Source organism: Acartia tonsa, unplaced genomic scaffold, assembly GCF_053477335.1.
Source record: "Acartia tonsa isolate MP-2025a unplaced genomic scaffold, ASM5347733v1 sca2, whole genome shotgun sequence".
In the NCBI taxonomy this organism is placed as follows: domain Eukaryota; kingdom Metazoa; phylum Arthropoda; class Copepoda; order Calanoida; family Acartiidae; genus Acartia; species Acartia tonsa.
In genome coordinates, this window is record NW_027649596.1 from 303,368 (window position 1) to 316,233 (window position 12,866).

Below are 12,866 nucleotides of genomic sequence, written 5' to 3' on the forward strand. Positions count from 1 at the left end.
TGACATCATGTTTCCATAATGTAGAACTAATAATGTAAAATTAACCATTATTTTTATTGTATTTTAGTATAAAGACAAATTATTAATCTGTTTTTTAATTTTTAGTGTACATTGTCAAATGTAAATATATTATTTTCAGATTAATTTATAACAAATAAAAATGCACAAAGTATAGATATCAATAAGAAAGAAGTGTTCTACTAATTTTGTTTACAAACACAAGGTATATTGAACCTACTTATTTGCTAAAGCCAAGGGCTTCTAAGTGCCAGCAAATGTTTTTGAGGGATTTCAAAGGAGTGGGGGGGGGTGGTATTATCTAATATAATTCCAAACATTATATAGTGTTTTATTGAGGGGGGGGGGGGGGACTTACTTATACTTAAACTTACCTATAATATCCATTTGATTTAGATGACAATTTTTCATGCCACTTTTTTGTAACCAAATCTTTTCTTGGACCTATTCAAGTTTCTCATTTATCTAAACAATAATTTGCCGCCAGAATTTTCTTTAAAATAACTCCACACCCTTTATAAAAAAAAACATTTGCTTGTCCAGTTTCTGATTGAAAAAGGGGAGGAGTCCGCGTTGAGCATCATTATTAAGTAAATGGGCGGAGATTTTGTGAGGTTTTAATATTAAACAAGAGTTAACTATTGTTTTTATTTTAGATTGTTCATTGAATCAATGCCAGGCAGCTACTAACATTTCCAGGGAACAGAGAGAAATCTGTAGAGGAATTTTGATTGTGGAATAAACTCATGTAAGGTACTTCAATTTCTTATCATATTTTATGTGCAAAGCCTTTCTCCAATTTCTACTGTCTGTCCGTATTAAGTTCACATTTATTCTGTTTGAGCCGCTAAATTACATTCTTATTTTATAATGACAAAATAACATATTTATATTTTGAAAATCTATATCATTTAATAATGCATAATAAAATAATAATTTGCCGCCAGAATCTTTATTCAGTAAAAAATAACCTTTTAACAAAAACAATTGCTTGTCCAGTTTCTGATTACAGGTGGGAGGAGTCCTATTTGAGTATCATATTTAATATTTACAGTGAACAGAGATAAATTCATTATACAGATCTACTTTATAATATAATGTATTTTTATATTATTTGAGCCAGACTCATTCTCTTATGCTATTCAATGCTGTTGTTTAAAAGCGAAGCTTTTCTATAATTAAGGTCAGGCCGTCCGTACCTCTGTCTGGAATAGTAAGCTCTATTCTTTAATTTATTAATTTAGTCATGTTAGAATTGTCCTTTTAAATTCAAACTTGGTATGTTTATTCCTGTAGTAGTTAGGTATGATTCAGAAAGCGTAGCAACTGCTTATTCAGTTCTGACGTCCATAGTGTTCAATCGTTTTAACCACTTATTTTAATCTACAGAAGGGGTAATTATGTGCATCATTATATGGGATGCAAATCAATTTATTTGCCATTGTCTTATCCCTTACAAATCATTGGATTTTTCTTATGGTTTGGTTTATTTGATCTTGGATTTTATAGATATTGTCATCAATGTTTTTCTTCTATAATAACAATTTATTCCCAGTTCTATGTGAATGTATTATATCATAAGGGTTGCTTACCCCAAACTTTAAAATCCTTCATTTGACTCCCCTGCCTTAAATATTAGATTCTAACTCCGCCCATTTATCATTGATTTAGAACATTTATAGTAGGAGGAGTTGCTAAATATTATAAAAAATAATTATAAAAAATAAATCTGGGGAGAGGGGGGGAGGATGGTTGGGTTATGTAACCCAAAGATCAGGGGTAAAAAAACCATTTCAACCTCTGTACACAATATAAATACTGTCATTCCATGTTTGTCACCTTCGCTTTTATAAATGTTGTCATACTTGTTTATTATTTTATTTCTACAATTTCAAAGCTAAGCTTGTTTACATTGTATGTACGTCTGTAACAGTAGCTCTTCATGTCAGAATTGTTTTGACGATTTCTTTTACAATAGGATTTGTAAAAAATATTTAGCTTTATTGACAACAACTAGGATATTACTTTTACAATTTTTCTTGCTTGTCTGACCATCTGTTTTTTTCTTGCTTTGCTTCTATGGAAGTTGTCACCCTTGTTTCAGTTTTACCCTGAATGTTGTGTTTATTTAAAAATATTGGGAACATTATATTTTATGTTTTTATTAAAAAAATGATATTTCAGGATATTGAGAGAGGATATACCAGCATGAATACCTGTGATATTTGTAATAAAAATTTTACACAGAAATCTTCTTTGGTTGTTCATAGGAGGGTTCATACAGGAGAAAAGCCATTCTCATGTGATCAATGTGAAAAGTCTTTCTATAGTATTGGTGATTTGACGAAACACAAAAGGATCCATACAGGAGAGAAACCATACTCATGTGATCAATGTGAAAAGTCATTTACAACTAGTGGTCACTTGACTGTACATAAAAGAATCCATACAGGTGAGAAACCATACTCATGTGATCAATGTGTAAAGACATTTAAAGATAGAAGTCAATTGACTGTCCATAAGAGAATCCATACTGGTGAGAAACCATACTCATGTGACCAATGTGGAGCATCTTTCACCAAGAATAGTAGTTTGGATGTACACAAAAGAATTCATACCGGTGAAAAGCCATTCTCATGTGATCAATGTGAAAAGACATTTTCACAAAATAGTGAATTGACTGTCCATAAAAGGATCCATACAGGTGAAAAACCATTCTCATGTGATCAATGTGAAAAGACATTCAGACAAAGAAATGAATTGACTAAACACAAAAGAATCCATACTGGAGAGAAGCCATATTCATGTGATCAATGTGAAAAGACCTTTCAAACTAGTAGTCACTTGACTCGACACAAAAGATTCCATATTGGCGAAAAGCCATACTCATGTGATCAATGTGCAAAGGTTTTTTCTAGCAATAGTGCTTTGATTAAACATAAAAGAATCCATACAGGTGACAAGCCATACTCATGTGATCAATGTGAAAAGACTTTTTCTCAAAAATATAATTTGACTGTCCATAAAAGAGCCCATACAGGTGAAAAGCCATTCTCATGTGATCAATGTGAAAAGACATTTACAATTAGTAGTGACTTGACTCGACATAAAAGAATCCATACAGGTGAGAAACCATACTCATGTGATCAATGTGGAAAGACATTTTCTCAAATTGCTAATTTGACTAAGCACAAAAGGAACCATACAGGTGAGAAGCCATATTCATGTGATCAATGTGGAAAGACATTTTCTCAAACTAGCCATTTGACTCAGCACAAAAGGGCCCATTCGGGTGAGAAGTCATACTCTTGTGATCAATGTAAAAAGACTTTCTCTGATAAAAGTACATTGACTGTCCATAAAAGACTTCATACCTGTGAGAAGCCATACTCATGTAAAAGCTATAATAATACAGTTCCAACTTCTGTATCTATTAGTTTAATTGAATGTGAAGAAGTTTATATCAAGGAAGAAATTAAAGAAGAAGAAATATTTGAAGAGGATCCTCTCTCTATCCAGATGAGAGCTGACAATATTGATCCTCTCTCTATTAAATGAATGAGAGTAATGTAAATAATTTCACAAGAGAATTAAAAAAAAATATTTTACTTTCTGACACAAAATCCAATTTATATCCGTAAAATCTCTAATTTATCATATTACTAAATACATCACCCCTTGCTCACAGACTTTTTATTCAGTGTAATATAAACTCCCTAAATTATTGAACTGTTTGTCCAGCCGTTTATGAAATACTATTGACCATGTATACATACATAAGGAATGACATCCTATTAGTGTATATAATATAAAATTTGTATTTAGAATGATAATTATTTTGTTATATTTTGTTTGACAACATGTTTCTATAATGTACAATAAATATTGTAAAATTAACTAAACATTATTTTTATGTTTTTTAGTATAAAGACAAATCATTAATTTGTTTATTCATCTTGTAGTGTAAAGAAAATAATTGTCTAATGTAAATATATTATTTTCAGATTAATTTCAAACAAAGAAAAAATGCACAGAGTATAGATATCAATAAGAAAGAAGTTTTCTCCTAATTTTGTTTACAAACACACACAGGTTATTCACTTTATTACTAAATATTTCTATAATTAGAGTCAATCAGTCTGTACCTCCGTCCTTCCGTCTGTACTTATGTATGTCCGTAATGGTAAACTCTTTAATTTAGACATGTTAGAATTGTTCTTTTTAACTTTGCATTGTGATAGCTATAACAGTTAGGCACGATTTAGGAAGCATAGTAACTATATAATCATAATTATTGTAAGCTAGGCGTCTTTTTTTTAAAATCCAAACAATTAAATATGTCCTATACTGTATCCTGTATTTAAGCAATATTGAAACTAATTTATGTTCAATTTTATTTATATACTTATATATTTATGTTATGACAATCAGCAAAAATTATTACTCGTTTGTCCAATCTTTTGAGTTTAGAGCTTTGCTTTTCTGGGTGTTATCATCCTTATTTTATTTTTCTTAGGTAGATTAACAACTTCCTTCACCTTCCTAAAAGCTTAAAAGCGATATTTTTGGCCAACTTTCCTGATTATTGTAGCTGTTTACGAGATCTTTGTGATTTATATTTAGACAATTAAGTGGCTGTAAATCCTTGAAGATTTAATTGCATGTCAAGGACATCCATGACTTTTTTAGGGGGGGGGGGGGGGGTAATTTAAAATTGGTTGGGGTAAATGGCGCATAAAATAGTTTTATCACTTGGGTAAACGGGGGAAGGGGGCTGATTACCCCCTAATTTATTAGTGACGGTTTATAACCAGTGCAGTTTTTAAAAGGGAAATTGTGCCTTCTTATTTGTTAAAACCAAGGGCAAGCAAATGCTTTTGAGGGATTTCAAGGAGGAGGGGGGATTGGTATAATCTAATATAATTCCAACCATTATATAGTGCTTTTTTGAGGGGGGGGGGAGTTTCACTCCTTAACAAACTTACCTATAATATCCATTCAATTTAGATGACAATTTTTCATGCCACTTTTTTGTAACCAAATCTTTTCTTGAACCTATTTAAGTTTCTCATTTATCTAAACAATAATTTGCCGCAAGAATCTTTATCTAAAAATTAACACCCCACACCTTTTAACAAAAAATAAATTTGCTTGTCCAGTTTCTGATTAGGTATTAGTGGGAGGAGTCCACGTTGAGCATCTTGATTAAGTAAATGGGCGGAGATTTTGTGAGGTTTTAATATTAAACAAGAGTTAACTATTGTTTTTATTTTAGATTGTTCATTGAATCAATGCCAAGCAGTTACTAACATTTCCAGGGAACAGAGAGAAATCCACAGAGGAAATTTGATTGCGGAATAAACTCATGAAAGGTAATTGGATTTCTTATCATATTTTATGTGCAAAGCCTTTCTCCAATTTTTACCGTCTGTCCGTATTAAGATCACATTTATTCTGTTTGAGCCGCTAAATTACATTTATATTATATGTTGACAAAATAAAATACTTATATTTTAAAAATCTATATCATCAAATAATGCATGATAGATAATAATTTGCCGCCAGAATCTTTATTCATTAATTATAAAATAACATTACAACCTTTTATCAAATACATGTTCAGTTTCTGATTAAAAGTAGGAGGAGTCCACCTTAAGCATCATATTTAAGTAAATGGGTGGAGATTTTGTGAGGTTCTATTTATAAAAACAATAGTTAACTATCGTTTATTTTTTAGGTTGATAAGTGAATCAATGTCAGTCAACAACTAACATTCACAGTGAAAAGAGAGAAATCCATCATACAGATCTACTTTCTATTATAAGGTATTTATACTTTGCTTTACTTCAGAAATAGTTAGAGTTAGATCTGTTATCTGATCTTTAATTGTATATAAGTGTAGATGTAAGACCCATTGGTTGGCACCTCTTTATTCTGCTAGCAAATTGCTTTCTCCTCTTTCGTGGCGACTTAGCTGTGTTATTATTTCCGATATTAGAGGGTGATATTCAAAGACCCCATTGACAGTCGCCATAGGGTCTCCACTCCTTGAACATTAAACATATTTAACCCCTGCCCCCTCTATTCTTTATTTTATATCCAAAGTAGATATTTGATTTTTAGTATGCCAATTAATTCAATTTTTGACGCCTTTTCATCCTTTGACTTGGTTTCAAAAAGTGTCAAACCCGCCTCCCCCTTTCTAAAGCAATATTTATGGCGGATTTTTTATAATGATTCATCTCTGTATAGGGAATCTATCTTAAACCGACTCTCTAATACTATTAAATGCTGATTTTAAAAATATTTTGCTGACCATCATTTCCAAATTCCCACCTACTCCGCATTTGAATATACATCTCTTCAGCTTTTATCAAAGATTTTGTGTTTTAATTCTAATTAATATAAATAATTTTTAGGAGATTAAGAGAGGATATACCAGCATGAATACCTGTGATATTTGTAAAAAGAATTTTACACATAAATCTTCCTTGGGTAGACACAGACGGGTTCATACTGGAGAGAAACCATTCTCATGTAATCAATTTGAAAAGGCATTTACAACTAGTAGTAACTTGATTAGACACAAAAGTGTCCATAATGAAGAGAAACCATACTCATGTGATCAATGTGAAAAGTCTTTCGCTGACAGAATTACTTTTATTCAACATAAAAGAGTTCATACTGGTGAGAAACCATACTCATGTAATCAATGTGAAAAGACATTTTCTAGTAATAGTTATTTGACTAAACACAAAAGAATTCATACTGGTGAGAAGCCATACTCTTGTGATCTATGTGAAAAGACATTCCGACAAAGTAGTGAATTGACTGTTCACAAAAGAGTTCATACAGGTGAGAAGCCATACTCATGTAAATTCTGTGACAAACATTTTATCTCTGGTTCAGCCCTATCAAATCATAATAAATCCACTGGACATTTAGATATGATGAAAACTTGTAATAATACAGTTCAACCTTCTGTATCTATTAGTTTAATTAAATGTGAAGAAGTTGATGTTAAAGAAGAAATTAAAGAAGAAGAAATATTTGATGAAGATCCTCTCTCTATCCAGATGAGAGCCGACAATATTGAAGAAAATATTAAACATGAAATAGAAGATCCTCTTTCTTGTCAACAGAATTTTGATGAAGATAGAATTGATACTATTGATATTGTTTATCATAAAATTAAAATATAAACATTTAATTGTCATAGGATACAAATGTTTATAAAGATAGACATCCTTAATTATATGATCTAAATCTCATTTTTACTGTTTAAACAACTTAATTACATCTTTATTTATCATTTATTAAAGTCAAATAACTTTTGGACAAAATCTGAGTTTTGTATTGATTTTAATTGATAAGTAATTTGTTTGTTAATCCTACCCACTTTTTAAAAGCGAAGCTTTTCTATAATTAGGGTCGGTCCGTCCGTCCGTACGTCCGTCCGTCCGTCCGTCCGTCCGTCACGGATAGCTTTTTTCCGTTAATTTATACATGTTAGAATTGTCCTATCGATTTCAAATTTTGCATGGTGATTCCTTTAGTAGTTAGGTACGATTTAGAAAGCGTAGCAACTCTATAATCATTAACAAAATGTCCGTACGTCCATTTTAAACATGTTGATTTTTTTACTTTTTTAAATAGCTTTTTTCGTTAATTTAGGCATGTTAAAATTGTCCTATCGATTTCAAATTTTGCATGGTGATTCCTATAATAGTTCGGTACGAGTTAGAAAGCGTAGCAACTTTATAATCATTACCAGAATGTCCGTACGTCCATTTTAAACATGTTGATTTTTTACATTTTTAACAACAAATTTGTATGTGACCTAATTATCCGATTGGTCTGATTTTTGGTATACTGATTCCTGGGACAAAAAAGTACAATATTATAAGCGAAGCAACTCTATAATCAAGTCCTAAAAATGTAAGTATGATTATAATCATTATCCTGTATCAAGCAGTTTTTCAACAAATTTACTTACAATTTTGCTTTGACTCTTATACATTCGCATTCTGATTATTCAGTTATGACATTATACAAGTGTTAATGTCCGTTTGTCCTACCTTTTCAGAGCTTCGCTTTTATGGATGTTGTCATCCTTGTTTTATTACTTTTTAAACAAAGATTTTTTTTACTTTAATTTTCTGTGAATAATTTTGATGTTTTTAAGCATAATGACAATCATTAATTTATTGGTTTCTGTGTGAATAGAATATTTATCAAATGTAAATATATTATTTTCAGATAAATATTAATTTTATAATAAATAAAAATGCACCAAGTATAGATAGCAATGTTACAAAGAAAACAAGTTTCCTATTGATATTGTTTCTAAAAGCAAAGGTTATTAATAATAAACAATTTCCGACAAAATTTTTATATCATTAACATCACACCATTTAAAAAAAGCATTTACTTTCTGATTAAAAGTGGGAGGAGTACTATATGAGTATCATATTTAAGTAAATGGGCGGAGATTTTTTATATTTTATATAAAATAAGAGTTAACTATTGTTTATGTTTTAGATTGATAATTGTATTAATGTCAGTCAGCAACTAACATTCACAGTGAACAGAGAGAAATCCGCAGAGGAATTTTGAATGTGGAATAAACTCATAAAAGGTAATTTAATTTCTTGTTATGCATTGGTTTACACACTAAGTTTACATTCATCCTACATATATCATGACAAAGGAGGCCATTATTTTTGCGTATTTTCCGTAAAGGTGTGTGTTTTAAGACTTTGATATAGGAGTAGATGAGTAAAATTTGGTAAGACAGTTGCTTTAATTGGGGTATAACATGTATTTTTGAAAAATTGCGGCCGAACCGCCGCTCCTGCCGAAAACCGTCAAATTTTGAATGATTTGAGACAAATTTTATTTTCTTTAAAAATTTCCATACATTTTCGCCTGACATTTAAATCCAAAAATCAAAAGTGTCCAGTGCAAATAAAAGGTCAACTTGATTAGGAAATAATAGATTTTTCTTAAATAATTCAAATTTGTGTAATTTAGCAAGAAAAAGTAAAAGATCGGCGGTATATACACTATACAGGTTTTCTGTTGTAGCGGTTGTTTTATAGGATTTAAATGTATGATTCTAGAAATATGATAAATAGATATTTGTGTCCATGTTCATATTGTGAAAATCTTGCATAATATTCTTTCTTTTATTGTAAATATCATATAAAAAGGCTGAAAACATTCATAAAAACAAAGTTCTTAAATCAGATAAATGGACAAATGAACATAACTCTTGTTAGAACTTAATAAGCAGAATATTAGTATTATAAGTGTAAACAAAATTGTATTTGTTGCAAAGTTGCTAAAATATGGTGTGGCTTCAAAAGACCTAATGACAACATCCATAAATCGGTGGGGCTACTTTACATTATCAAACCTAACCTAAGTAAGTTGGGTTAGTGCTTAGGATCCCGCGTTGAGCATCTTGACTAAGTAAATAGGCGGAGATTTTGTGAGGTTTTATAAGTTAACATAAGTTAACTATTCTTTTTTTTTTAGGTTTATAATTGTATCATTGTCAGTCAGTAACTAACATTTCCAGAAAACAGAGAAATCCACAGAGGAATTTTGATTGTGGAATAAACTCATGAAAGGTAATTGAATTTCTTATCATATTTTATGTGCAAAGCCTTTCTCCAATTTTGACCTTTTAACAAATACAATTGCTTGTCCAGTTTCTGATTACAGGTGGGAGGAGTCCTATTTGAGTATCATATTTAAGTAAATGGGCGGAGATTTTGTTGCACTTAATTTAATGCATATAACTATTGTTTATGATTTAGGTTGATAATGGTATCATTATCAGTCAGTAACTAATATTTATAGTGAACAAAGATAAATTCATTATACAGATCTACTTTATAATATAATGTATTTTTATATTATTTGAGCCAGACTCATTCTCTTATACTATTCAATGCTGTTGTTTTCTATAATTAAGGTCAGGCCGTCCGTACCTCTGTCTGGAATAGTAAGCTCTATTCTTTAATTTATTAATTTAGTCATGTTAGAATTGTCCTTTTAAATTCAAACTTGGTATGTTTATTCCTGTAGTAGTTAGGTATGATTCAGAAAGCGTAGCAACTGCTTATTCAGTTCTGACGTCCATAGTGTTCAATCGTTTTAACCACTTATTTTAATCTACAGAAGGGGTAATTATGTGCATCATTATATGGGATGCAAATCAATTTATTTAGAATTGTCTTATCCCTTTAGATCCCTGAATTTATCTTTTCTTGAGTTTAGCTTTTATAGATGTTTTCATGAATATTTTGGTTTCATGATAACAATTTATTTCCAGTGCTATATGAATGTATTTTTTTATATTTACCGCCCTAACTCATATACGTCCTGGGATGGGGGTAAAGGGGTGCTTACCTCAAACTTTGAAATCTCTCATTTTACTCCCTGCCTCATATATTAAATTCTAACTCCGCCCACTTATCATTAATTTAGAACAATTAAAGTAGGAGGAGTTGCTAAATATTATAAAAAATAATTATAAATACTAAGTCTGGTTGGGTTATAAAACCATATCAACCTCTGTACACAAATATAAATGCTGTCATTCCATGTTTGTTAGCTTTGCTTTTATTAATGTTGTTATCCTTGTATATTACTTTCGAGACAGCGCAAAATGACACCAAAAAAATGACGTCATACGATAAAATGACCAATGAGAGGCAAGTACAAATTTTACCATTGCTCAATTACAATTTAGACTGGCCTCTCATTGGACAACTTTATTTTATGACGTCAAATTTTTAGTACCAATTTGCGCTGTCTCATTTCTTTCTTTCTACAACTTTAAAAGCAAAGCTTTTTTACATTTGTCTGTATATACGTTTATAACACTAGCTCTTATCGTAAATTAGGCATATCAGAATTGTTCTGACGATTCCTTTAACAATAAGGTACAACAAAGAAAGTAAAAGTATCTGTAAAATTGTTACTAAAAAGGTTGTTTGTTCTTTTTAAATTATTTAGCTTTATTGACAACAACTTGGATATGACTTTTACAATTCGTATTGCTTGTCTGACCGTCTGTTTTTTCTTGCATTGCTTATATGGAAGTTGTCATTCTTGTTTTATTTTGTATTTATTTCTTGTTTATATGGAATTTGTTATCCTAGTTTCAGTTTTTACCTGTTTAATTGAAAATATTGGAAAAACTAAATTTTTTGTTTTTATTAATAAAAATATTATTTCAGGAGATTGAGAGAGGATATACCATCATGAATACCTGTGATATTTGTAAAAAAAATTTTACACGGAAATCTAACTTGGTTGTTCATATGAGGGTTCATACAGGAGAGAAACCATACTCTTGTGATCAATGTGAAAAGACATTTTCTAGTAATAGTGATTTGACTAAACATAAAAGAGTCCATACAGGTGAAAAGCCTTTCTCATGTGATCAATGTGAAAAGACATTTACAACTAGTAGTAGTTTGACTATGCACAAAAGAATCCATTCAGGAGAGAAACCATACAAATGTGATCAATGTGAAAAATATTTTTCTCAGAAAACTTCTTTGATCTATCACAAGAGAATTCATACTGGTGAGAAGCCATACTCATGTGATCAATGTGGGAAGTCTTTCTCTGAAAATAGTGTTTTGATTAAACACAAACGTACCCATACAGGTGAGAGGCCATTTTCATGTGATCAATGTAAAAAAACATTTTCTCAAATTAGTGGTTTGACTAATCACAGAAGAATCCATACAGGAGAGAAACCTTTCTCTTGCGATCAATGTGAAAAATCATTTGCACAGAAAGATAAATTGGCTCTTCATGAAAGGATTCATACTGGTGAGAAACCATACTCATGTGATCAATGTGAAAAGACCTTTGCAACTAGTTGTAACTTAACTGTCCATAAAAGGATTCATACAGGTGAGAAGCCATACTCATGTGATCAATGTGAAAAGACATTTAACAGAAGCAGTGATTTGACTAGACATAAAAGAATTCATACTGGTGAGAAGCCATTCTCATGTGATCAATGTGAAAAGACATTTAACAGAAGCAGTCATTTGACTAGACACAAAAGCAGTCATTCTGGTGAGAAACCATTTTCATGTAAACTTTGTGACAAACATTATGTCTCTAGTTCAGATTTATTAAGACATAAAAAATCACCTGAACATTTAGAAATGATGAAAACTTGTAATAATACAGTTCCAACTTCTGTATCTATTAGTTTAATTAAATGTGAAGAAGTTGATGTTAAAGAAGAAATTAAAAAAGAAGAAATATTTGAAGAGGATCCTCTCTCTATCCAGATGAGAGCTGACAATATTGAGGAAAATATTAAACAAGAAATAGAAGATCCTCTTTCTTGTCAACAGAATTATGATGAAGATAGAATTGATACTTTTGATATTGTTCATCATAAAATAGAAAAATAAACATTTAATTGTCATTAGATACAAATGTATTTATTTAATTATTTATTTTGAGAGACAGGATTATTGCTCAATTTAAATAAAAATCTAAATATTATTTTTCACTTTAAAAATCTGGATTTTATCTTTATTTGTTGCAATTTTTCATTCATTTATAAATAGCTATTGTGTTTATTTCAATTAATATGCGAATATTAAATTTTTTATAGTGTGTCTAAATTATAAATATACTTACTTTACACTTGGTTTTACACTTTAATCCTGTCTCCATTTTATTTCACTTACAACTTGCTGTTTAATTGATTTTTTTACATTTTCCAGTATAAGGACAAATCATTTATTTGTTTATTTATCTTGTACTGTAATTAGAATAATTGTCTAATGTAAATATATTAT

General features: G+C 30.2%; 2 protein-coding genes across 2 annotated transcripts; both read left to right on the plus strand.

The window, feature by feature from the left end:
* Positions 1-137: 137 nt before the first annotated feature.
* On the plus strand, positions 138-3,989 carry LOC145310496 (uncharacterized). The gene is made up of 3 exons (XM_080150445.1): positions 138-223; positions 675-771; positions 2,203-3,989. Exon 3 carries the CDS (start codon positions 2,227-2,229, stop codon positions 3,574-3,576), a length of 1,350 nt encoding a protein of 449 aa, XP_080006571.1. The 5' UTR covers positions 138-223; positions 675-771; positions 2,203-2,226; the 3' UTR covers positions 3,577-3,989.
* Positions 3,990-4,020: 31 nt separating this feature from the next.
* On the plus strand, positions 4,021-12,480 carry LOC145310514 (uncharacterized). The gene is made up of 5 exons (XM_080150459.1): positions 4,021-4,110; positions 5,294-5,390; positions 5,756-5,843; positions 6,438-7,196; positions 11,277-12,480. Exons 4-5 carry the CDS (start codon positions 6,462-6,464, stop codon positions 12,471-12,473), a joined length of 1,932 nt encoding a protein of 643 aa, XP_080006585.1. The 5' UTR covers positions 4,021-4,110; positions 5,294-5,390; positions 5,756-5,843; positions 6,438-6,461; the 3' UTR covers positions 12,474-12,480.
* The last annotated feature ends 386 nt before the right edge of the window (positions 12,481-12,866 follow it).